The sequence below is a fragment of the Myotis nattereri genome, assembly GCF_964212035.1.
Source record: "Myotis nattereri genome assembly, chromosome: 2".
Lineage (NCBI taxonomy): Eukaryota > Metazoa > Chordata > Mammalia > Chiroptera > Vespertilionidae > Myotis > Myotis nattereri.
This window is the reverse complement of record NC_138076.1, coordinates 105405636-105433346: the sequence shown is the minus strand read 5'-3', so window position 1 is coordinate 105433346 and position 27711 is coordinate 105405636. Positions and strand designations below refer to the sequence as shown.

The window sequence follows — 27711 nt, the reverse complement described above, 5'->3', positions numbered from 1 at the left end:
ATTTGTCAATATTATCTCTGATAAAGGTTTAATCTCCAACATTTACAGGGAACTCATACAACTTAACAAAAGGAAGATAAACAATCCAATCAAAAAATGGGCAACAGCCTTAAATAGACCCTTCTCCAAAGTGGCTATACAGATGGCCACTAGAGATATGAAAAAATGCTCAACGTCACTGATCATCAGAGAGATGCAAATCAAAACACAATGCGGTACCATTTCACACCTGTCAGAATGGCTATCATCAACAAATCAACAAATGACAAGTGCTGGCGAAGATTCATAGAAAAAGGAATCCTTGTGCACTGCTGGTGGGAATGCAGACTGGTGCAGCCACTGTGGAGAGCAGTATGGAGTTTCATCAAAAAAATAAAAATGGAACTCCCATTTGATGCAGTGATCCCACTTCTAGGAATATATCCCAAGAAACTAGCAACACCAATGAGAAAGGACATATGGACCCCTATGTTCATAGCAGCACAATTTACCACAGCTAAGATTTGCAAACAGCCTAAATACCCATCAGCAGATGAGTGGATTAAAAAACTGTGGTACATCTACACCAGTGATGGCGAACCTATGACACACGTGTCAGAGGTGACACGCGAACTCATTTTGGATGACACGTATCGACAGACAAAAAATTGCATAATTCAAATATTTGTCTCTCGCAACGGCCAGAGTTGGGCATCACTCGAGTAATATTATTACTCACGTTACTCATGATCAATAATGCAATTCTAAAACTGGATGTAAACATGTACATCGGTGTTGCATAGCAAAGATACATAGTGAAAACATCCAAGATACATTGTTGCAATATTGACATTAATATAAAAAGGTTAAAAATTGCACTATAAAGAGATTAATCTTTACTCATGACATTTTATTTTTACTACAGTGACAAAATGCCCAATTCTGGAAACGGCCTCATTATTGTCAACATGTGCCTCGGGTAAGCTTCCTGTGTGTTCAGGTGCATTCGGCAAACTGACGCACTTGATTGCCATGTTTGTTAGGAGACAGGAGTGGGAGGGTTAGAAGAAAAAGATATACAGTGCAACAGTGCTTGACGAGATATTCTGCGTGTCGGATAGTTGATTACAGCACCATATATTTGTTGGTTATACATACTATCTTTGAATTGTTTTGCACCAGGAGTCAGTGCAACAACACTGCAAAAAGTTAATAGGTAAGAAACCTATCAACCTTTTATAAAAAACGCCGTGATTTATATTTATTTATTTTTGCAGCCTTGTGATGGAGAATCAAAAAAATAAAAAAGCAAGATTGAATGATAAAGGAAGTGGAAGTAGCAGTAGCCGCTGACCCTTTCAAGACATATGAACCGAGATGGACGGGACTGTCGACAGAAACAACAGATCATTGTGCATACTGTGTAATAAAACGGTAGTAAGCAGAACGTGGAATGTAAAGAGACATTTTGAAACTAATCATTGACAGCTCTTGAAAAAAAAGTATCGATGAAAGGAAGGAATACATTTCTAGGCAGCTACACCTCTATAAAAGTCAATCAAATTCCATCATTAAATTTGTAAGGTGCTCTACAAATTTAACATCAGCAAGTTACTGTATTGCTCACTCCATAGCTCAGCATGGAAAAGCCCTGTGACGGAGAATTTATTAAGGAAACATTTCTAAGATGTGCACCAGCTCTATTTCACGATATGAAAAATAAAGATGATATTATTAAAAGAATTTCTGAGTTACCACTCAGTAGAAATACTATCAAAGACAGAATAATAGATCTTAACAAGGATGTACAACATCAATTAAAAAAAGACTTAAATAGTTGTAAATATTTTTTGATTTCTCTTGATGAAACTACTGATATGACATCAAATGGCTCGGTTGGCCATTATTGCTAGATATTCTGATGGTCTCACAATGAGAGAAGAGTTGATAAAGTTAGAATCAGTGCAAATAAGTACATCAGGAAACGAAATATGTAAGGTTGTTATAAAAACATTCAGTGAACTAAACACTGATATCTCTAAAACTGTGTCAGTCACGACAGATGGGGCACCAAATATGGTGGGAAAAAATGTAGGATTCCTGAAATTGTTTATGGAAGCTATCAGACATCCACTTGTACCTTTTCATTGCATTATCCATCAGGAGGTGTTGTGTGCCAAATCGGGATTCTCAGAATTGAATGATTTAATGTCAGTTGTTAACAAAAATTGTGAATTTTATAGCTTCTCAACCCCTTCACAAGTGAGAATTTTCTGCACTTTTACAGGAAGTTGATTCAACCTACAGTGGACTACTGATGTTCAATAATGTGAGATGGCTGAGTTGAGGTAAAGTACTTGAGCAATTTGTGGAGTGCTTTGAAGAAATTACGGTATTTATTGAGAATAAGGATCTGGCAAACTTTCCTCAGATCAATGATCATAAGTGGGTCAGCAATTTGATGTTTTTTACAGATCTCTCTTCATATGAATGAACTGAACTTAAAATTACAAGGTTTTGGCAAAAGTATTGACGTTATGTTTGGATACATCAAATCTTTTGAAAGTAAACTTAAAATTTTCAAGCGAGATATTGAAACTAAAACTTATAAGTATTTTCCTCAGATAAAAACGTATTTGAGAAGGCCACTACAACGAGTGTAATGGAGTCCATACTTATGTACCAGAAGATAGTAAACTCGTTATTTGAACAGTTCAGCGAAAGATTCGACCAATTTAGAAGCCTAGAACAGACCATTAAAATAATTAAGTATCCGGATGTAGTTGTTTACAGTACTTTGGAATTAAAGGATTTCCAATGGATGCAAATTGACAATTTAGAGATGCAACTTGCAGATTTTCAAGGTAGCATTTGGACTCATGTGTTTGTCGACTTAAGGTCGAAACTTGAAAATCTGGAACGAAATTGTTTGAATAATGAAGAAGAGTGCAACTACAAACAAGAAATTTTGAGTGCTTGGAACAGAGTACCTGACACTTTTAGCGACATAAAAAATCTAACAATTTTTTCATCAACATATTTTTGTGAGACTTTGTTCTCAGCATTAAATAATATTAAAACGAACAAAAGAAACCAGCTAACAGATGAAGTTAGTGGCGCTTGCTTGGCCTGGAAGTGCACCAAGTATGAACCTGCAATCGAAGAATTAGCAGACAAACTTCAGCACCAAAAAAATCACTAATTTCTAGTTTTTGTACCATTTGATTATCATTGTTTTTATTATTATTTTTTCCTAAATGTACATTGTTTTTGTTTTTGTTCATTTTATACATATTTTTTGGTTGATTTTTCTTTGTTAAATGGCATTTAAATATATAAAATAAATATCAAAAATATAAATCTTTGTTTTACTATGGCAGCAAATATCAAAAAATTTCTATATGTGACACAGCACCAGAGTTAAGTTAGGGTTTTTCAAAATTTTGACACGCCGAGCTCAAAAGGTTCGCCATCACTGATCTACACAACAGAATACAACGCTGCAGTAAAAAAGAAGGAATTCTTACCATTTGCAATAGCATAGATGGAACTGGAGAGCATTATGCTAAGTGAAATCAGCCAGTTAGAGAAAGATAAATATCATATGATCTCACTCATTTATGGAATATAATGAACATAAACTGATGAATAAAAACAGATCCAGAGACAGAGAAGCATCGATCAGACCGTCAAACCTCAGAGGGAAGGTAGGAGCGGGTGGGGGTACGGGGAGAGATTACCCAAAGGACTTGTATGCATGCATATAAGCCTAACCAATGGACACAGACACCCGGGGGGTGAGGGCATAAGTGGGGTGTGGGGGATGGGCAATGGAGGGATAAGGACACATATGTAATACCTTAATAAAGAAAAAAAAGAAAAAAGAGCCAAGAAGACATACATCTGCCCTTAAACAAAGGAACTTCAGCGACAACCCATTTGGGGCCACTCCCTGCTATAGGGAGTCTATCTCTCAATAAACTTTGCTTCCACTTACCTTCTTTGTCCGCGAACTCATTCGTTGATTCTGCAAGACAACGAACCTGGATCCGACCACAGCACTTTCACTTGATCTTTTAAGCAGTTCATTTTATATAATGTGAACTAACTGGAGTTTTGTAGTCTTCACGTAAAATTCAATAAATAATCCGAAAGACCCATTTTTTATTTTTGTTTCTCCCCCATCTCCCAAGGATAATTAGTTTATCAGGACAAAGAACTAGGTTTCCACCTTAGTCCCTCTTTTGACCCCATGTTTTTTAGAGTTACATTTGTTTCTCAAGTCACAAGAATGGTTGACACAACATAAAATTCTTAATGACTTTATAAAAACAAACTTTGTGATACTAGATTGGGTAAAAATAAAAACATGAATTATTGCACTTGAACATTACTTAACAGTGAATTTGAGAATCTGAACCTTCACTTAAAAGATCTCCAGGGAGAGATACATAATAAATGGAATTATAGGAAATTAGCTTTTCAAAGGGACATATTTTTGTACTTGTTTTGCTCCAATTTCTGCTACATATATTGCTCCAGTCTTTCCACTGACGTCTAAGAGATGAGGTAAAACTTGATCTGCTAGTTGGATTGAGCTTATCACAGAACAGTAGCCAATGCTTCCCACTGGGGGTGCTGCCACAAATAAGAGCCTGCTAAGATTCAGCTGGGCTACAATCAAATATTTCCCATCAGGAGTAAATCTAAAGAGAACACATTTGACATAACAAATTAATGTAAAACTATCATAAATGTTTATTTTCTCAACATTTTTATCCCCACCAGTGCTGAACAGCAGGTACCTACTTGCTGAAGGCTTTTATTTCCCCCAAATAATTTTATTAGCTCTCTGGTTGATAAATTATTTGTAGCACATTTTCTAGATTCATAATATGCTGAATTAGTTTTTACCTGCTCCCAATATTTTTTTTAATATAACATACACACAAACATATACACAACAAAAAGAGCAAAAAGCACAATATTTCACATATGAATATATATAACAAACTGCTTACTAAATTGATTGATTTGTTCACTTATTTTATAACTATTGAGTTCCTAGTGTACCTGCAGTATTTTAGGTGCCAAGAATATGGCTGTGAGCAATAAACCCAAATCTCTACTCTTTTGACTTTTCTAGTGGGAGAATAAACAAAGAAACAAACAGAGCTAAAACAGAATGACAAGTAATTAAAGAGGCCATGATAAAACTTTAAGAAGGGTCAAGGGATACAGAGTGATCAGGAAAAGGGGTGTATTTTATTAAGGGTTTAAGAGCAGGGACCAGTGGCACGGGAGAATCACTGAAAACAAGAATCAGAAGGACTCACAGAGAAGGCCAGATTGAGTGTTAAAGGGTTCTTTAAAAGAGAATTTTAAATTGACCTAATTCTATTAATGTGGGAAGAAGAGGTTTGTGAAGGGAGACATAGCCAAAGATTAGCTTAATTTAAAAAAATAACATTATCATAGTTCTATACAAAATTAAATAAAGAATCTATGTTAGGCTACAGAATCAACATTTTCACTTCCAATCTGTTTAAAAATTGACCAAATGCATCTCAAGGAAAATCTCTAAAAGAGGTCCAGCATATATTTGGGTCACACAGTGCACTGGGAATATAACTACCTGGAATTTAAAATATGATTATATGTTTTCTGTGTACTGGTTTCCCTCCCCCCCTTTCCCTGCTTAAAATTAACAATACATATTTTAAACTTTCAGCTAGCTTTTCAGGGAACCTAGCATAAAGCAAATAAAATAAGCATTTTCAAATAAAAGGAAACAATTACCTGACTGAAGAAGGTCCCTCTTCTGTGAAACAATTATTCCATGCTCCTAACCACACTCCAGTGTCTTTATCAAATACTTGAATTCTTTTATTTCCTCGGTCAGCAACCCATACCTGAGAAACCAAAAAAGAAAGAAAATTTTTGCTGGAAAAGATCTATATCATAATGAAAAGAAAGATAAAAGGGGAGAGGAGAGAATGAATGTTTACTTTTATTAATTGCACATACATTATTTAATTCAGTACTTAGAGGTCCCCAAATAAGGTTATTAAAAACCCCATTTCAGATAGGAAATTAAAGTTCAGAAAGGTTAAATATCATGAAGTGATCTTATGTAAGTGGGAGAACCACTTATGGCCATCTATGTTAAACCAAAGCCTATAATGCTACGTCTGCTATACTAAACATTTGAATAACTAAAAAACTAGTGTACTCAAATATAATGCAGATGATTTGAAGATACTGAAGCAACAGCATTCATTCATTACTCTAATATTCACTGTCACTGAGTACTGCCAACTTGTTGGTTTCTGGGCCAGGTAATAAACAAAGAAAGGAAAGTATTTTTGCTCCTCGGGAGCTCAGCCTACAGGAAAGCCAGGTATTCATTCATACTGCACTATCATTAAACCTTTACCTGTTATTTACCAAGTTATGTCCAAAATGCTGAACCATTTAAAGAGGAAGCTTGTGAGATTTTAATTACAAACAAAGAATGAAAGTAGGCTAACAATAGGTTTAATTTAGATTTTAGACTGCAATATGTTATTAAAGAAACTTTTGTTATACAACAAGAAGGTACATTCTAGTATTCTACATGATGTATGCAACCCACGGCATATGTACAGTGAAACCATTTTTAATAACACTTGGCGAGGGTTGTAGAGCTATAAAGAATGGCCTGGAAGGGTGGTCCAACCCAACTGACCTCTACCTCTCCACTTCAGGATCTTCAGATTTCTGGGGTTTGTGGATTCAGGGACTATTTTTTCAGGGTAACCCTGATTATATCTTTATCAATGTGTATTAAGTTTTGGTAGCCACTGAATTAATCTCCAATCAGAAACAAAGAATCATTGCATCACTTGAGAAACGTTGTTGATCCCTAAATAAGGTAATTGATTTGGGGATTACAGTCTTAGGTTAATGACCAAGGAGGAAATACAGTTTAGTCCCTCGGATTGAGATCAAATATGCAGAAATAACTCTTTCATTCTCCAAGTCCTCTCAAAAAAACATTTCTCATCATGGTGAATTTACCTGGGCTTTTGTCTTGCATGCTCAGAAATTTGATGTTCTTATCCCATGAGGACAAGTTAGTTCCAACTTTCTAGTTCCCAAATAACATACCAAGTTCACATGTTCAATTATCTTCCTATCTATGATAGAAAATACTTGAAAATTTTTATGATCAAAACATTCTTACTTTGTCAAGTAGGAAACCAAATCATAATCCAGAAGGCTGCTTACTGAGCAAAGAATAAGTGGAAATGGATTAAATTTCTAATGGCATGAAGCAAAGATAGTCTGATGCATCCATTGTGCACCAAGACATTTAGTCATTTAAGAAATAGGCATAAGATGACTACTACCTACTAGGCACCAAGATATAAAACAAAAGAAATTCATATGTACCCTCATACTGCCTACATTCTATTAGGGGAGACAATTAAATCATTCTATTATAGTTACTATAATCGGGAAGTACCATCTACTACAGGAAATCAGAAAAAGAAACTAATGATAACATTTTGGGTTAGGGTTTGGTTACAGAAAGGTAACCCCAAGAATTAATATGCATGTTTAAAGGTGTGCAAAAGCAAAAGAGTGATAGTTGTTAGGGGTGAAAAAAAGGAAACAAATTACAATTTGTTCCCTAGACAGAGTACAGCTAGTAAAAATAAAAGTTTGAAAAAAAAAAATAAAAGTTTGGCCAGGTGGCTCTCTTTTCAAGCTTCCAAGATTAACCTATTCTATCTATTTTTTGACCAATACATTCTAGGAGTAACTTTGTTTAATTCTAGAATTAAAAATATATTTAAATACTCATAGTAGTTTTCCTAGTAGGAGAGCAACTTTTTTTTTTTAAAATCAGGTAACATTCCTTATATTTTGTTACATTATGTGTTCCTTTTACCCTTTAAGTGAATAGAAAATCTATTTTGCTCATTTCTAAATATTTGGAAACTACTTTCATTATAGGACTCAAATACTTATAAGAGAATATGTTTGGTATACCCAGTCTCAGAAGTATTGTCAAGACATACTAGGATAAATACATCCATATCCACATCTATAATATACATGCATATCCAGATGTGCAGACATGAACAGGTGCATTAAGATCCATATGTACACTCAGACACACACAAACACCCTCAGACACACAGTTCCAGATACAATGACACTGTAGTTTTACCCGGCCAGATGAATCAACTGTAACACTGTGAGGTATGTTGAACTTAGCAGGCCCTGTCCCATTTTCTCCATGCAACCAAAGCATCATGAAATCTATAAATGATAAAGATGTATGGTCAGGGCAACATATCATAGAGAATATCTTATGCATTTGCATGTTATATTTTATGTCATAGGATGCAGACAAACTTTTCAATTATAACCCCAATAGAGGCCCAGTGCATGAAATTCGTACACGGGAGGGGGAGGATGTCCTTCAGCCTGGCCTGTGCCCTCTCGCAGTCCAGGACCCCTTGGGGGATGTCTGACTGCTGATCGGGCCTAAACTGGCAGACATCCCTCTCGCAGTCCGGGACCCCTCGCTCCTTAGCACCTGCGGCAGCAGACGTGGGAGAGGCTCCCGTCACCGCTCCTGCACTCGCCAGCCGTGAGCCCGGCTTGTGGCTGAGCGCACTCCCCCTGTGGGAGTACACTGACCACCAGGGGGCAGTTCCTGCACTGAGCATTTGCCCCTGGTGGTCAGTGTATATCATAGCGACCGGTCGTTCTGCCATCCAGTTGATTTGCATATTATGCTTTAATTATGTAGGATTTGCCTAATTCTTATGCTTTACAAAAAATCTGTTTCAAGCAATTAATTTATTTCTTTAATGGTTCTCTACATGTGAATTTTTCATCACTCATAAACATTTAGGGTTCATGTCAACCTCTTCCTTCAACTGGTTCAGCTTGCCAACTAACCTGTTCTTTGGTTTTACCATTCTTATGAGCTCAAATATTCACATTATGTTTCTATAGTCTATCTCATTTACTACCCTGTAGTCTGTTACATTGTGGCCCCCTGAAAAGATATGATCAAGTCCCAACCTCCAGTACTTATGAATGTGACCTTACTGGAAACAGGGTCTTGGCAGAAATAATTAAGTTAGGAATTCTGAGACAAGATGATTCTGGATTTAGGGTGCATCTTAAATCCAATAGGAGAGGAAGACTTGAGATACAGACACACACAGTGAAGAAGGCCATGTAAACACAGATGCAGAGACTGAATGATGCTGTCACAAGTCAAAAAAGTGTTTGGAACCACCAGAAGCTGGAAGAGGCAAGGAAGGATTCTCCCCTGGTGCCTTTAAAGGGAGAATGACCCGCCTTAAAGATTTCAAACTCTGGATTCCCAAACCACGAGCAAATAAATTTCTGTTTAAGCCATCCAATTTTAGTGATTTATTGCAGCACCCACAAGAAGTTAATGCACCCATATTCAATCCATCTCTGAAATTTGTTTCTTTCTTTCATAGAAATTTTCAGATTCTTACTTTAGCTCCACCTCACCTTCCTTCAACTATCACCAACCAAATTCAGTTACTAGGTCATAAATTAACTACATAGCTTCCACATGACAGAACTTACCACAAATATATCCTGATGTAGTATTGTATCTTATAAAAACTTTGTTTCTATAGCATCACTTTTCTACTAAAAAACAGCAATGGGTCTTTTTCTTCTAAAATTTTATTTATTGAATTAGAGAGACAGAGAACGGGAGAAAGAGAGAGGAACACAGGGGGAGAGAAACATCGATTTGTAGTTCCACTTATTTATGTGTTCATTGGTTGCTTCTTTTATGTACCCTGCCAGGGATCAAACCCTCAACCTTGGGGTATCAAGCTGACAGTTTAACCAACTGAGCTACCCAGCCAGGGCCACAAAGATTCTTTATAGGCAAATCAAGGCTTCAAATCCTTAGAGGAGAGACTGTTCCATGACATGACCACTGCCAGACCATGAGCTAGATCTGGCCCAGATTGTTTCTCATAAATCCCCTCAGAGACTGTCTGATCTACCCCTCTCCTATGCTCAAAGGCATGCTAGTTCCTGGAATAGACGGTTGCTCTGTAATGGCAAGCTTGCAAGGCCTTTTCCTCTTGGTAACCCTATTCATTCTGGCCTTTTCTATATAACTAGAGGCCTGTTGCACAAAGAGATTCATGCAATAGGCCTTCCTTTCCCCTGGCTGCTGGCACTGGTTTGCCTCTGGCACCCGGAGTCCAGGCCTTCGCCCTGGCCGAGTTCTGGCCGGAGCCGGCCCCGAAGCCATGAGGCTTCGCTGCTCCGCCAGCCCAGGAGCCGTGAGGCCTCACTGCTCCACCGGCCCAGGAAACGTCAGGCCTCGCTGCTCCTCCAGCCCCAGAAACGTCAGGCCTCGCTGCTCCGCCAGCCCTGGAAACATCAGGCCTCGCTGCTCTGCTAGCCCCGGAAACGTCAGGCCTCACTGCTCTGCCGGCCCCAGAGCCGTGAGGCCTCGCTGCCCCACCGGCCCCGGAGCCGTGAGGCCTCACTGCTCCGCCGGCCCCGGAAACGTCAGGCCTCGCTGCTCCGCCGGCCCCAGGCCGTCAGGCTTCGCTCCACTGCTTGCAGCTTACATATGCAAATTAACCGCCATCTTTGTTGGCGGTTAATTTGCATATCACGCTAATTAGCCGATGGGAGGCGTAGCAAAGGTACGGTCAATTACCATGTCTGTTTATTATTAGATAGGATTCTTTAGCACCTACCAGGCAGTTTGAAGGATATGCATATCTTCTTGCTGCCTCCCTGGGATGTGCCTCCTATGTAAGTTCCCTCAGTAAACTCTATCTATAATGCTGGGATGTCAGCTGCTTTTTTTGTGTGTTTTTTGGCCCTAGTTAAATTTTCCCAACATAAGCTCTCAAAGATATCCAAAAATCTTATTTTCAACTCTTTATAAAATGCATCTTAAAGATCCTTTCCTAAAGAAGATCTATCATCATCTGAAGACTTTGTGTAATAAAGGCTTGTGAATGGTGCTCCTATCCCGCTCTTATCCTCCCATTGAACCCAGCTTAGTGCAAGAACTATTTCCTTCTTGAATTCTTATCCTAATTCTCTAGTCAATATAATTTCTCCTCCTAATCTTTTTTTAATAATTTTATTAACATTATTAACAATCAATACCACACAGTAACATTTAACTGTTTTCTTTTTAATAAACCTGCACCTAACATACTACTGAGGATGCAGAGCAGGGAATTCAATAAAACACTTGCTGATTGCCTGGACAGTGTGGCTTGATGTTTAGAGTGTCAGCTAGCTCACTGAAGGGTCGCGGGTGGATTCCCAGTCAAAGGCACATACCTCAATGGCAGGTTCATTCACGGCCCTGGCAAGGGTGCGTGCTGGAGGCAACCAATCAATGTCTCACATCGATGTTTTTCTTCCTTCCTTCCTTCCTCCCTCCCTCCCTTTCTTTTCTTTTTTCTTTTCTTTCTTCTTTCTTTATTTCCTTCCTTCCTTCCTTCCTTCCTTCCTTCCTTCCTTCCTTCTCTCTCTCCTCTCTCTCTCTCTCTCTCTCTCTCTCTCTCTCTCTCTCTCTCTCCCGCACCCCCCCCCCCCCCCAACCCCTTCCACTCTACCTAAAGGCAATGAAAAAATATCCTCGGGTGAGGATTAAAAACACACACACACAAAAACACTTGCTGATCAATCAAGTTTCACGATAGCTCTGGAATGCCAGGTTTCTGAACTCTCAATCCTTAACTGGATAGAATAACCATTTATTTCTTCAGCCCACTATAAGGTCTCATACTGCCTCCAGTTCATTTCAAAGGAAACATCTGGCTTTTGGTGAAGAATAAGCAAATCTATTATCAGAATCATTCATTATTGGCCATCCCACACGTCTGTTCTAATTTTTTCCTGGTAATACATTTGAGCCCTTACAGACTCATATTCAATAGTTACATTATTATCAAGTATTAAACAAATTAAATACAACTTGTTAAATAATGTTCTTATATAATACTATTAAAATTAAGCCATGTACCTTGGGACAACTTGATCAATCTGTTATTTAATCCTCCATCTCCATCTACAATGTAAATATCTCCTGTGTCCTCTACATATAATTCTGCAGGGTTATCAAACTGCAGGGGATTCAAACCAGTGCCTTTTTTGCCTGGGGTACCCAAGACTTGAACAAGATCACCAAGGGAACTATATTTTTTAATAGTATGACCAAAGGATCCTATAAAAACAGGAATGCAAATAAAGACATTTCACAAATACAACCACTTTACAAACATGTTTTTCAAATACAGTTGACCTTTGAACAATGAAGCAGGGGAAGGTATGTTAGAGGCACCGACCCCTGCCCAGCTGAAAATCACATATAACTTTTAACACCCCCAAAACTTTAACTACTAATAGCTCACTGCTGACTAGAAGTTACTGAAAGCTTAGACAGTCAATTAACACATGTATGCTATGTGTATTATACACTGTATTCTTTTTTTTTTTAAATATATTTTATTGAGTTTTTACAGAGAGGAAGGGAGAGAGATAGAGAGTCAGAAACATCGATGAGAGAAACATCGATCAGCTGCCTCCTGCACATCTCCTACTGGGGATGTGCCCGCAACCCAGGTACATGCCCTTGACCGGAATCAAACCTGGGACCCTTCAGTCCGCAAGCCGACGCTCTATCCACTGAGCCAAACCGGTTTCGGCATATACACTGTATTCTTACAATAAAGCTAAATAAATGGAAATATGCCCTGGCCAGTGTGGCTCAGCTGGTTGGAGCATCGTCCTGTGCACCAAATAGTCACAGGTTTGATTCCCAGTCAGGGCACATACCCGGGTTGTGGGTTCCATCCCCAGGTCAGGATGCGTAAGGGAGGCAACCAATCAGTTTCTCTCTCATCAATATCTCTCTCTCTCTCCCTTTCTCTCCTTCTCTCCCCCACTCCCTTGCTATTTCTGAAATCAATAAAAAATGTAAAAGAGAGATAGTAAACATAAAAAAAGGACATAAAAAAGACCCAGTCAGAAATGAAGAATACAGTATCTGAAATGAAAAATATACTACAAGGAATCAACAGTAGGTTAGATGAAGCAGAAGACTGAGTCAGTGATTTGGAAGATTAGGTAACAGAAAGCACCCAATAAAAAGAACATACAGTGATAAAAAAAGGAATTTAAGAAAATGAGGATAGTTTAAGGGACCTCTGGAACAATATGAAGCATGACAACACTCGCCTTATAGGAATACCCAGAGAAGAAAAGAGAGAACAAGAGATTGAGAACCCATTTGAAAAAATAATGACTGAAAGCTTCCCTAACCTGGTAAAGTAAGAAGACATGCAAGTCCAGGAAGTGCAGAGAGTTCAACACAAGATGAATCCAAAGGGGTGCACACATATTAAAATGGCAAAGGTTGGAGGAGAAAATGTTGGCTGACTAGGCAGATCTGTAGTGTACCCCGTCACAAAGCCAGACTGGAAATACAACTAAATTAGAGAACATTCACTTGGAATTACCAACTGAGATCCAGCCGAGTTCGAGATATATAAAAGGACAGAAAACACCTGGAGATGAGTAGGAAGGGCGAGGTCTTGAGAGGAGCTGACCCAGCTTACAGGAGCGGCATGGCAGCAGGGTGGAAGGCCAAGTGAGGAGAGATCTCTGTTCCCTCAGAAGATATAAGCCTGAAACCCACGCTGAGCTCCACAGCCCAGAGCACTTGAGTCGAGATCAGTGGCCCATGTAACATCCAGCCATGAAAGGTGGCAGGATTGCTGGCCAGGGTGCAGTCTGGAGCTGGTAGATGGGAATAAGTCCAACAGAAAGCTGCAGTTTTATTTTTATTTTATTTTTTTAAAAAACACAGAGCACAGGAGTTTATAGCTACTCACCCAAGGCTTTGGTGCAGGGAGGGAGATGTGGAGGAGGTGCCTAAGGAGAGGCTGGGGTGGGAAACATTGAGGAGAGATGTGAAAAAGCAGCACCCAGGAGTATTTGGCCTTTGGCCCCAAAACAAAAGAGCCATTTTTCCTGAGAGGAGCTAGCTACTCCCAGTAGCAACAGGGCAAGAAAAGAAAAGAAAAAAAACCCTCCCTAGGTGATACAGCCTGTCCCACCCTCATGAGCCCTGCATGCCACACCCTGCATTTTGAGCTTTTCAAAGGAAACAAAAACAGAGGCCAAGTCAAAGGATTTGAACAGTTTCAGGAGGGGTAGTGACTGGATTGGGGAGGGGCCGTCTGCTCCACTATCCTGCGAACCAGACAGGTGGTACCCTTTCCCTGAATGGGAGAGCTGATAAAAAATACAGGTTTCCAGCCAAACTCACTGGTCTCCATACAAGGACCTCTGTCTAGCTGAGGGCAGAGTAATAATTTGGGCCACTCATGGAGTGGTAGCTCTGGGACAGGGAAACACACCCATGCCATTCCCAGAAAGCTAAACATAAACAGCACCTCCCCCACATTAAAGTCCTTTCAGTAACAGACTTTTGAGTGGTTAAGATTGACAGCTAGCTAGAAGGCACAGGTGGGCAAAGGTAGAGCCTTGGGAACCAGCCCTGGGCCCCATGCTGCTAACAAACCTACATTAAAGGGCAGACTGGCCCCTCCTGCATGCAGCCAAGGCCAGTAGAGACAGACACAAAATGTTGGATCGGTGAATCGCTTGGAGTTTCGAACAGGTTGCTGAAAGCCAAAGGAGGATAGTTTCTGACAGTGGTTAGCACTTAAGTACCTCACAGGAAGCCCAGAATTGGCAGAGAGAAGAATAGGATCTAAAGGGAGCTCCCATGGGACACTAAACTCTGAAACAAATGCCACTTCATCACTTTGTTTTTTAATACATTGTTATTTTTTATAGCCATATGAATATATTTTCTTTCAAGAAAAAGAATTTTAAATATAATAACGTTACATGTAATAAACATTAATATTTCATGAAAAACAGCCTCCCTAAAGATGCCTTTTAAAAATATATTTTTACTAGAGGCCTGGTGCACAAAATTTGTTAACGGGGGGTGGGGGTGGGGTCTTTCACCTGGCCTGCACCCTCTCGCAATCCGGGACACCTCGGGGGATGTCGGACTGCCAGTTTAGGCCCGATCACGCAGGAATACCTGCAGGTTCGGGCCTCAATTGGCAGTCGGACATCCCTCTCGCAATCTGGGACAGCTGGCTCGGACCGCTCGCCTGCCTGCCTGATCGCCTCCAACCTCTCATCTGCCTGCCGGATCGCCCCTAACTGCTCACTTGCATGCCTGATCACCCCTAACCACTCTTCCTGCCAGTCTGATCACCCCTAACTGCTTGCCTGACAGCCTGTTTGCCCCTAACTGTCTCTGCTTTGGCCCCGCTTTGGTGGCTATGTCTGGAAGGAGGTCCCAAAGGTCATCTGGCTGTCTGGTCTAATTAGCATATTACACTTTTATTATTATAGACTAGAGGCCTTTTGCCCAAAAAGATTCATGCAATAGGCCTTCCCTTCCCCTGGCTGCCGGCACCAGTTTTCCTCTGGCACCTGGGACCCAGGCCTTCGCACCGACTGGAGCTGCCTTCAGCCTTCGCTCCTCCAGCCGGAGCCGCCTTCAGCCTGCTCAGCTGCTTCGTGCCTACATATGCAAATTAACCGGATCTTTGTTGGCGGTTAATTTGCATATCTTGCTGATTATAGCATAGCAAAGGTATGGTCAATTACCATGTTTGTCTATTATTAGATAGGAGGATTGACTTCGGAGAAGGGAGAGTGAGATAGAAACATCAATGATTAGAGAGAATCATTGATTGGCTGCCTCCTGCAAGACCCACTGGTGATTGAACCCCCAGCCTGTGCATGTGCCCTGATCAGGAATGGAACCATGACCTCCTGGTTTCTAGGTCAATGCTCAATCACTGAGCCATGCCAGCTACGCAACACTTTTGTTTTGTCTTTTCTTTTTTCTCTTTCATTTACTTTTTTCCCATTTTAAATGTGTCTTCTTTATTTATCTACTCTATTGATTTGTTATTCGAGCCTCTGTTGTTTCTTTCATATATCTAATTTTCCTTTTCCCCTTTCCTACTCAAATATTTTTGTTTTCTTTTTTTCACTACTCAGTTTTGTTTTCTTTCATTTTTATTTCTCTCTTGCTTTCTCATATTTTTTCCTTTTCTTATTCTTGGTTGTATCTCCTTTCCCTCTATTTGACTTTTTAATTTTTTTTTCTTTTCTTTTTGAGCTCCTTTATTTTAAACTGTTTACCTTTCCCTATTACCCTAATTAATTTTTTTAAAAAATATTTTTAGCCCTGACCAGTTTGGCTCAGTGGCTAGAGCATCGGCCTGTGGACTGAAGAGTCCCAGGTTCAATTCCAGTCAAGGGCAAGTACCTTGGTTGCGGGCACATCCCCAAACCGGTTAGGGCTATTATTATTTTCTTTATGTGCAGGAGGCAGTTTCTCTCTCATGGATGTTTCTAACTCTTTCTCCCTCTCCCTTCCTCTCTGTAAAAAATCAATAAAATACATTTTAAAAAATATTTTTATTGATTTCAGAAAAGGAAGGGAGAGGGAGAGATAAAAACATCAATAATGAAAGAGAACCACTGACTGGCTGGCTCCTGCATGCCCCCAAATAGGGAATAATCGAGCCTGCAACCCAGGCATGTGCCCTGACTGGGAATCAAACCATGACCTCTTGGTTCATAGGTAAAGGCTCAACCACTGAGCCATGCCAGCTGGGCTTCCCCTAATTCTTTATTATTTTCTTTTTCTTTTTTTAATAAATTTTATTGATTTTTTACAGAGAGGAAGGGAGAGGGGTAGAGAGTTAGAACCATCGATGAGAGAGAAACATTGATCAGATGCTTCCTGCACACCTCCTGCTGGGGATGTGCCCGCAACCAAGGTACATGCCCTTGACTGGAATCGAACCTGGGACCTTTCAGTCCACAGGCCGACGCCCTATCCACTGAGCCAAACCGGTTAGGACTATTATTATTTTCTTTATGTCAGCTCTGAATCTACATATCCCTTCCCCTTCATTTTGTTTTGTTTTGTTTTCTTCTCATGTTTTTTCTTTTTTCCTTTTTCTATCATTCTTGCTCTCTTTTTTCTTTCCTAATTCTCTCTTCCCTGTGGGTTTCTTTTGTTGGTGCTGTAGGGGTTTTGCGTATACTTTTGCTTTGTTTCTTTTGTTTCATGTTTTGTTGTGTTGTATTTTGTTCTATTCAATCAGCACCTCCACAACTGCTCACACTATATAGTTGGGGGTTAGCTACATGTTGAGCCATCCATGAAAGGGACAACAAAATTCAAGACACAACTACAATAGGAGAACCCAAATATGTTAAGTATGGGGCTTTCCTATAGCACCCAACTCAGAAGATCTAAGACAATGCACTGTAGGATCCCACAAAACACCTACTATATAAGACCACTGAAGAAAATGTGGGAGACGTAGCAATTTGACCTAATATGCAGAAACAAAAACAAAGGAACAGCAAAAATGGCGAGACTAAAAGATAATCTCCAAATGAGAGAAAAGGAGGGATCACCAGAAAAGAAACAAAATGAAATGAAGGCAAGTAATTTGTCAGATAAAGAATTCAAAGTAATGGTAACCAGGGTGCTCAAACCATTCAGTGAGAACTGCAAGCAACTGAGAATTATACGGAACTTAATGAGAATTATAGGTCTTAATGAGAATTAAACGTCTTAATGAAAGCTACACCAACTTGAAATGAGAGGTGGAAACTAAATCAAAATCAATTAGAAATGAGGAATGACATAGCTGAAATAAAGAACACTCTTGAAGGATTCAACAGTAGACTAGAAGAAGCTGACAACCAAATCAGTAAATTAGAAGACAAGGTAGAACAAAGAAAAATAAAAAAAACATTCAGAGCAGCAAATGGGAAAAAAAAATTTAAAAGGAGAATAGTCTAAGGCAGTGGTCGGCAAACTGCGGCTCGCGAGCCACATGTGGCTCTTTGGCCCCTTGAGTGTGGCTCTTCCACAAAATACCACATGCGGGCGCGCATGTATAGTGTGACTGAAACTTCATGGCCCATGCGCAGAAGTCGGTATTTTGTGGAAGAGCCACACTCAAGGGGCCAAAGAGTCGCATGTGGCTCGCAAGCTGCAGTTTGCCGACCACTGGTCTAAGGGAACTCTGGGACAACATCAAACGCAGTAACATTGAAATTATAGTGAGTGTCTTGTAGATAGTACATACATGGGTCATGTTTTCTTTTTTTAAAAATATATTTTATTGATTTTTTACAGAGAGGAAGGGAAAGGGATAGAGAGTTGGAAACATCGATGAGAGAAAAACATCAATCAGCTGCCTCCTGCACACCCCCTACTGGGGATGTGCACGCAACCAAGGTACATGCCCTTGACCGGAATCGAACCTGGGACCTTTCAGTCCGCAGGCCAACGCTCTATCCACTGAGCCAAACCGGTTAAGGCTGGGTCATGTTTTCTTATCCATTCAGCTACTCTATGCCTTTTTATTGGACCTCTTAAGCCATTTACAGAATCTGAGACAGGAACAGAGAACATGTTTGAAGAAATAATGGCAGAAAATTTTCCTAACCTGGTGAAGAAAAAAGGTCACTTAAGTTCATGAAACACAGAGAGTCCCAACCAAAATGAACACTATGGGCATAAAGAGTAAGAATGGCACCAAATAAGTACCTATCAATAATAACCTTAAATGTAAATGGCTTAAGAGGTCCAATAAAAAGGCATAGAGTAGCTGAATGGATAAGAAAACACGACCCATATATGTACTATCTACAAGACACTCACCTCAGAACAGACTCACACAGAATGAAAGGATGGAAACAAACTTTCTAGGCAAATGGAAATGAAAAAAAAGATATGTGGTAGCAATACTCATATCTGACCAAATAAACTCAAAATGAATGCCATAATAAGAGAAAACAATCACAATACTAAAGGGATCGATACAACAAGAGGATATAACTCTGGGAAACATACATGAACCCAATACAGGAGCATCCAAATATATAAAAAACTTCTGAAGGATTACTAAGGAGAGAGTCATAGAAGAAGACTTCAACACCCCACTGACATCACTGGATAGATCTTTTAGACAAAAAATCAACAATGATCATAAATGACACACTAGATTACATGGAATTGACATTTATAGAACATTTCACCATGAAGCTACACAATATACATTCTTCTCAGTGACATATGAGACATTTTCAAAGACAGACCACATGTTAGGACAGAAAGTCTCTACAGGTTCTAGAAGACTGAAATCATATCAAGCATCTTCTCAGGTCACAGTGGCATGAAATTAAAAAATTAAAATAAGAACACTCAAAAATAGTCAAACACATGGATGCTAAACAGCATGTTATTAAACAATGAATGAGTTACCAATGAGATCAAGAAAGGAATAAAAAAAACTTCCTGGAAAAAAATGAAAATGAACACAAAACACCCCAAATCTCTGGGACACAGTGAAAGCAGTCCTGAGAGGGAAGATCGTAATAATACAGGCCTACCTTAAGAAATAAGAAAAAGGACTAATAAACTATCTTATCCTACAACTAAATGAATTAGAAAGAGTCCAACAAGAAAAGCCCAGAGTAAGTACAAAGAAAGAAATTATAAAGATCAGAGGTGAAAGAAATGAGACTAAAAAAACACAAAAGATCAACAAAATGAAGCGCTGGTTCTTTGAAAAGATAAATAAAACTGATGAACCTTTAGCCAGACTCATTAACAAACAAAGAGAGAGCACCCAAATACATAAAATCAGAAATGAAAGAGGCAAAGTAACAACTGACCCCACAGAAATACAAAGGATTATAAAAAAAAATACTAGAATAACTATATTCCCATTACCTGGAAAACCGGGACAAAATGGACTCACACCAAGAAAAAATACAATCTTCCAAAACTTAATCAGGAAGGATCAGAAAACCTGAAAAGGCCCGTAACTACTGATGAATTTAAAGCAGTAATAAAAACAAACAAACAAACAAAGACAACAAAAAACAAACAAACAAAAACTCCCAGCAAACAAAAGACTCGGTATGGATGGCCTCACAGGGTTTACCAAACATTCAAAGAACTAACACCTATCCTTCTCAAACTATTCCAAAATATCCAAGAGGAAGAAACACTTCCAAGATCTATTTACCAGGCTACCATTAGCCTAAACCAGATAAAGATACTACAAAGAAAGAGAATTAGAGGCCAATATTCCTGATGAACATAGATGCTAAAACCCTCAACAAAATATTAGCAAATCGGATCCAGGAATACATTAAAAAGATCGTACACCATGACTACGTGGGATTTATTCTGGGAATGCAGGGCTGGTACAATCTTCCCAAATCAATAAATATGATACATCACATAAACAAATTGGAAGATAAAAATCACATAATCATAACAATTGATGTCAGAAAAAGCATTCGATAAAATTCAACACCCATTTTTGATAAAAACTCTCAGTAAAGTGGGAATAGAGGGATCATACCTCAACATAATAAAGGCCATATCTGACAAACCTAAGCCAACATCATACTCAAGAGGCATAAACTAAAACCATTTCCCCTAAGAACAGGAACAAGACAGGGATGTCCGCTGTCACCACTATTATTCAATATAGTACTAAAAGTACTAGCCATAGCGATCAGACTAGAAGAAAAAAACAAAAGGTATTCAAATTTAAAAGGAAGTAAAGCTGTTATTATTCACAGATGATATAATAGTGTACAAAGAAAATCCTAAAGACTCCACCAAAAACTATTAGACTTAATAAATGAATTCGGCAATATAGCAGAATACAAAATAACACCCAGAAATTGATGGCATTTTTATACAGCAATAATGAATGATCAGAAACAGAAACTAAAAAAAATCCCATTTCCCATTGCAACAACAAAATATTAAGATAATTAGGAATAAACTTAACAAAGGAGGAAAATGACCAGTACTCGTAAATCTACATGACACAGATAAAAGAGACAGAGGAAGATATAAACCAGTGGAAGACTATACTGTGTTTATGGATTGGTAAACTCAACATCATTAAAATGGTCATACGATCCAAAGCAATCTATACATTCAATGCAAACCCTATTAAAATATCAACGGCATATTTCACAGATCTAGAATACACAATATGGAACCAAAAGAAACCCCCAAAGAGCCACTGTGATCTTGAGAAAGAAGAACAAAATTGGAGAGATCACAAACCAGATATCAAATCATACTACAAAGTCACTGTCCTCAAAATAGCCTGGTAATGGCAGAAGAACAGGCATATAGACCAATGGAACAGAACAGAGATCCCAGAAATTGACCCAAGCCATTATGTTCAGTTAATATTTGACAAAGAAGGCAAGAGCATATAATGGAGTAAAGACAGTCTCTTCAATAAATGGTGCTGGGATAATTGGAAAGGTACATACAAAAAAATGAAACTTGACCATGAACTTACACCATAAACAAGAATAAACTCAAAATGGAAGATCCAAGATGGCTACCGATGGGACGGCAGGCTGCAAGGTAGTGTGTGAGAAAATGAAAGGAGAGTGCGTGGACATGCAGGGACTGTCTGTATTTGTGAGAGAGGGACAGCTATATTACACAGCACTGTTGGGGACTGGCGGACCAGGCTCCCCTGGCTGGGTAGCCTCTACTGCTGCTGAAATCTCTCTTGGAGCGGATGGCTCTGCCATAGAGACCACACCATTTTAAAGGGGAGACTGGCTGTGATTGGAAGCCCAGCCTTACATTCAAACGGGAAAACCTCGGACACCTCCCAGAACTCTATAACCAGAACGCCCAAGGACGAGCTGCCTCAGCTGCGAACACACAAACACCGGGACTCCAGCCTCCCCAACTGCGAGCACCTAAAAAGTCTGTCCAGGGTGAGACAAAGAGGCATCGAATATGCAGACAGGCCCTGCACCTTCTCACAGAGCAGATAGAAGGAACAGTTGAATCGAACACCTACTCAGAATTTGCAAATTAAACACAGCTGGTGAGGCAATCTGTGGACAGAAAGGTCAGATATCGCCTAGAGCCGTGGTCGGCAAACCGTGGCTCGCGAGCCACATGCGGCTCTTTGGTCCCTTGAGTGTGGCTCTTCCACAAAATACCACGTGCGGGCATGCACATACAGTGCAATTGAAACTTCGTGGCCCATGCGCAGAAGTTGGTATTTTGTGGAAGAGCCATACTCAAGGGGCCAAAGAGCCGCATGTGGCTTGCGAGCAGCGGTTTGCCGAGCCGCAATTTGCCAACCACTGGCCTAGAGAAAACTCTGACTCCTCAGATTCATCTGGGTGTTTGTTGTTTGGATAATTGTACTTTGCATTTTTTGAATTAGTTGTTGTTTATTGTTTGCATTCATCTCTGGATGTTTGCTGTTTGCATTTTTTGGATTAGTTGTTGTTTTACTGGAGTTTTCTCCCCATATACATATGTATTTTTTCCCCTTATTTTTCCTTCTTCTTTTCTCTCTTTCATTTTTTCCTTTTCTCAATTTCATTTTTGCACTCTTTTCTATCCCCTAATTCTCTTTTCTCCGGTGGTCACCTTTATTTGGGGTGATTAGAATCGTGAATATGTTTGTCTTTGGTGCCCTGTGCATTGTGTCTTGTTGTGTTGTACTTTGTGCCTTTAAGTCAAAGCAGGTGAGAGAGAGCTACATAACTAGAGACTCTGAGAGGAGCGATCATGGGGAGACAAAGAAACAGTCTGCATAAGAAAGAAAAAGAGAAATCACCAGAAAAGGAAGTAAACAAAATGGAGAAAGCAATATGTCAGAGAAAGAATTCAGAGCAATGGTCATAAAGACACTGCAAAGGTTGGAAGACAAATTCAATAATATGTGTAAAAACCAAAAGGAAATGAAGGAAAACGAAGAAGAAATGAAAAATGACATTGCTGCAATAAAGAACTCAACAGAAAGCATCAAAAGTAGACTAGAAGAAGCAGAGGACCGCATCAGTGAGGTAGAAGATAAGGTAGGAAAAAAATACCCAAGCATAGCAGCATCTAGAAAAAAAAACTTGAAAAACACGGGGAGCACCTAAGGGAACTTTAGGACAACCCGAAACGAAACAACATCCACATAATGGAGGTGCCAGAAGGAGAGGAAACTAAGCAAGGAATAGAAACCCTGTTTGAAGAAATATTGACAGAAAACTTTCCTGATATCAGGAAGAAAAAACTCACACAAGTCCAAAAAGCTCAGAGTCCCAAATAAGATGAACCCCAAAAGACTGACAAGACACATTATAATTAAATTTGTGCACTCGGGGGGGAAGAGAGTCCCTCAGCCCGGCCTGCGCCCATTTGCAGTCCAGGGCCCCTTGGGGGATGTCCACCTGCCAACCTAGGACCACACCCTGGGGGATCAAGCCTAAGCTTGCAGTCAAACATCCTTCTGGCAGCCAGGGAGCCCTCGGGGGATGTCCAACTAAAAGGCTTAGGCCCCCAAGGGAGCTGTGATGAGGAAGCTGGGGTGACAGAGGAGCCATGCTGCCCCACCCGGCCACCCTGGGTCGAGTTGACACAGGACGACCGCCGCCCCGGGTCGCAGATAGCAGGCCTGGATGGCAGCAGGGCAGGTGGGATGGCGCTGACCTGCCCTGTTTGCAGTATGCAAATTAGCTATCTTCGTTGGCGGTTAATTTGCATATCTTGCTGATTAACCAATGGGAGGCATAGTGAAGGTACGGTCAATTACCATGTTTGTCTATTGTTTTATAGTTAAATTAGGAAACAGCAATGACAAAGTGAGAATCTTAAAGGTTGCCAGAGAGAGACAGAAAGTTACCTACAAAGGATCTCCCATCAGAATATTGACTGATTTCTCAACAGAAACACATCAGGCCAGAAGTGAATGGAATGAAATATACAAAGTCATGCAAAGCAAGGGTCTGAGTCCAAGAATACTGTACCCAGCAAGGCTATCAATCAAAATTGAGGGTGAAATCAGGAGCTTCACAGACAAAAAAGGACCGAGAGAGTTTATTACTACCAAACCAGTAATGTAAGAAATGCTAAAGGGTCTGCTGTAAAAAGAAATAGGAAGAGAAGAAGGAAAACAGGCATAAAAAATAAAAATGGCAACAAACAAGTACCTATCAAAAATAACTTTAAATGTGAATAGATTAAATGTCCCAATCAAAAGACATACGATAGATGAGTGGGTAAGAAAACATGACCCATATATCTGTTGTCTACAGGAAACACGTCTCAGAACACACGACTCACAGAGACTGATGGTGAAGGGATAGAAAAGGTTTTTCAGGCAAATGAAAATGAAAAAAAAAAAAGCTGGGGTAGCAATACTTATATCTGACAAATTAGACCTCAAAGTGAAGGCCATAACAAGAGATAAGGAAGGCCACTTCATAATACTAAAGGGAGCAATTCAACAAGAAGATATAACTCTGGGAAACATATATGCACCCAATACAGGAGCACCCAAATACATAAATAAACTTCTGGAGGATATCAAGGGAGACACTGACAGCAATACACTCATAGTAGGGGACTTTAATACTCCACTACCACCACTGGACAAATCCTCTAAACAAAAAGCCAGCAAAGAAACATCACCCTAAATGACTCACTAGATCAGATGATATTAACTGACATCTTCAGAATATTTCACCCCAAAGCCACAGAATATACATTCTTTTCAAGTGCACATAGGTCATTTTCTAAGACAGAAAATAGTGGAACACAGGCAACGTCCCTTCAAATACAAGAAGAAAGAAATCATATCAAGCATCTTCTCAGATCACAAAGGCAAAAAACTAGAAATCAAATACAATAAAAAACAAACACCTAGAGGGCGAACAGCATGCTATTAAACAATGATTGGGTTACCAATGAGATCACAGAAGAAATTAAAAACATCCTGGAAACGAATGACAATGAAAACACAATAATCCAAAATCTATGGGACACAGTGAAAGCAGTCTTGAGAGGGAAGTTCATAGCTCTACAGGCCTACCTGAAAAAAACAACAAAAAATGGTAATAAATTATCTAATCCTACAACTCAAAGTTTTAGAAAGAGAGCAACAATAAAAGTCTTGCATAAGCAGAAGGAAGGAAATAATAAAGATCAGAGTGGAGATAAATGACATAGAGACCCAAAAACAAAAAACAAAAAACACAATATAAAAGATCAACAAAACCAAGACCTGGTTCTTTGAAAGGATAAACAAGATTGATGATCCTCTAGCCAGGTTCACAGGGAAGCAAAGAGAGAGGACCCAAATAAACAATATCAGAAATGAAAGAGGTGAAATAACAACCGATCCCAAAGAAATAAAAACAACTATGAAAAAATACTGTGAACAATTCTATTCCAACAAAATGGACAACCTAGACGAAATGGACATATTCTTAGAAAAATACAAGCTCCCAAAACTCAATCAAGAAGAATCAAAAAACATGAATAGGATGGTAACTTCTGAAGAAATTAAAAGAGTGATCAAAAATCTTCCAGCAAACAAAAGCCCTCGTCCAGACAGCTTTACAGGAGAGTTCTATGAAGCATTCAAAGAAAAACTAAAACCTATCCTCCTCAGACTATTCCAAAACACTCAAGCAGAAGGTACATTTCCAAGCTGTTTCTTAGAAGCCAGCATTACCCTAATTCAAAAACGAAGACAAATACTCCACAAAGAAAGAGAATTATAGGCCAATATCCCTGATGAACATAGATGCCAAAATTCTCAACAAAATCCTAGCAAATCGGATCCATCATCACATTAGAAAGATCATATACCATGATCAAGTGGGATTTACTCCAAGGATGCAAGGCTGGTACAATATTCACAAATCGATACATGTAATACATCAGATAAACAAACTGAGAGAAATAAATCACAGTCATATCAATTGATGCAGAAAAAGCATTTGACAAAATCCAACACCCTTTGTTGGTAAAAATTCTCAGCGAAGTGGGACTAGAGGGATCATACCTCAACATAACAAAAGCCTTATATGACAAACCTACAGCCAACACCATACTCAATGGGCAAAAACTAAACTCATTTCCCCTAAGAACAGGAATATGACATGGATGCCCACTTTCACACTCTTGTTCGATATAGTATTGGAAGTGCTAGCCATAGCGATCAGACAAGAAGAAATAAAAGGTACCCAAATTAGAAAAGGAGAAGTAAAACTGTCTTTATTTGCAGACAACATGATACTATACATAGAAAATTCCAAAGACTCCATCAAAAACTACTAGACCTAATAAATGAATTTGGCAATGTAGCAAGATACAAAATTAACACTCAGAAATCTATGGCCTTATTTTATACCAATAATGAACTCACAGAAAGAGAAACGAAAAAAACAATCCCATTTACCATTGCACCAAAAAAATTAAGTTACCTAGGAATAAACTTAACCAAGGACGTAAAAGAACTGTACTTGTAAAACTACAGGACATTGAAAAAAAAGATAAAGGAAGACATAAACAAATGGAAGAACATACCATGTTCATGGATTGGTAGAATCAACATCATTAAAATGTCCCTACTACCCAAAGCAATCTACAGATTCAAGGCAATCCCAATTAAAATACCAATGGCCTATTTCAAAGATCTAGAACAAACTCTCCAAAATTCATCTGGAATAAAAATAGACCGTGAATAGCCACAGCAATCCTGAGGAAGAAGAACAAAGTTGGAGGGATCACAATACCTGATATCAAGCTATATTACCAAGCCACGGTTCTCAAAACTGCCTGATACTGGCACAAGAACAGACATATAGACCAATGGAACAGAACAGAGAACCCAAAAATCAACCCAAGCCATTATATTCAATTAATATTTGACAAAGGAGGCAAGAACATACAATGGAGTCAAGACAGTCTCTTCAATAAATGGTGCTGGGAAATTTGGTTAGATACACGCAAAAAAAAAAAAAATGAAACTAGATCACCAACTTATACCATACACAAAAATAAACTCAAAATGATTAAAGGACTTAAATGTAAGATGGGAAACCATAAGAACCCTACAAGACTCCATAGGCAGCAAAATATCAGACATATGTCATAGCAATATCATTACAGACATAGCTCAGTGATGGTGAACCTTTTGAGCTCAGCGTGTCAGCATTTTGAAAAACCCTAACTTAACTCTGGTGCCGTGTCACCTATAGAAATTTTTTGATATTTGCAACCATAGTAAAACAAAGACTTATATTTTTGATATTTATTTTATATATTTAAATGCCATTTAACAAAAAAAAAATCAACCAAAAAAATGAATTCGCATGTCACCTCTGACATGCATGTCATAGGTTTGCCATCACTGTCCTAGGGCAATGGAAACTAAGGAGAAAATAAATAAATGCGACTACAGCAAAATAAAAAGCTTCTGCACAGCAAAAGAAAGCATCAACAAAATAACAAGAAAGCCCACTGCATGGGAGAACATATTTGCCAATGATATTTCTGATAAGGGTTTAATCTCCAAAATTTACAGAGAACTCATACAACAAAAGGAAGATAAACAATCCAATCAAAAAATGGGAAAAGGATCTAAATAGACACTTTTCGCAAAAGGACTTATAGAAGGCCTAGAGACATATGAAAACATGCTCAAAGTCATTAATCATTTGAGAGGTGCAAATCAAAACAACAATGAGATACTATCTCACACCTGTCGG

At 39.1% G+C, this 27711-nt stretch overlaps 1 protein-coding gene across 2 annotated transcripts in view; it reads right to left on the bottom strand.

Annotated features, from left to right (window-relative positions):
• Positions 1-3303: 3303 nt before the first annotated feature.
• NHLRC3 (NHL repeat containing 3) overlaps positions 3304-27711 on the bottom strand; it is a 32511-nt gene continuing 8103 nt past the window's right edge. Inside the window, exons 4-7 of one of the 2 annotated variants that reach the window (XM_081083507.1) lie at positions 12041-12241; positions 8198-8289; positions 5779-5891; positions 3304-4685 (exon numbers count right to left, since the gene is read on the bottom strand). In XM_081083507.1, the coding sequence (XP_080939633.1) occupies positions 4454-4685; positions 5779-5891; positions 8198-8289; positions 12041-12241 (638 nt within the window). In that variant the 3' untranslated portion in view covers positions 3304-4453. The remainder of the gene's footprint in view (positions 4686-5778; positions 5892-8197; positions 8290-12040; positions 12242-27711) is intronic. The other variant, XM_081083508.1, reaches the window with a different exon arrangement.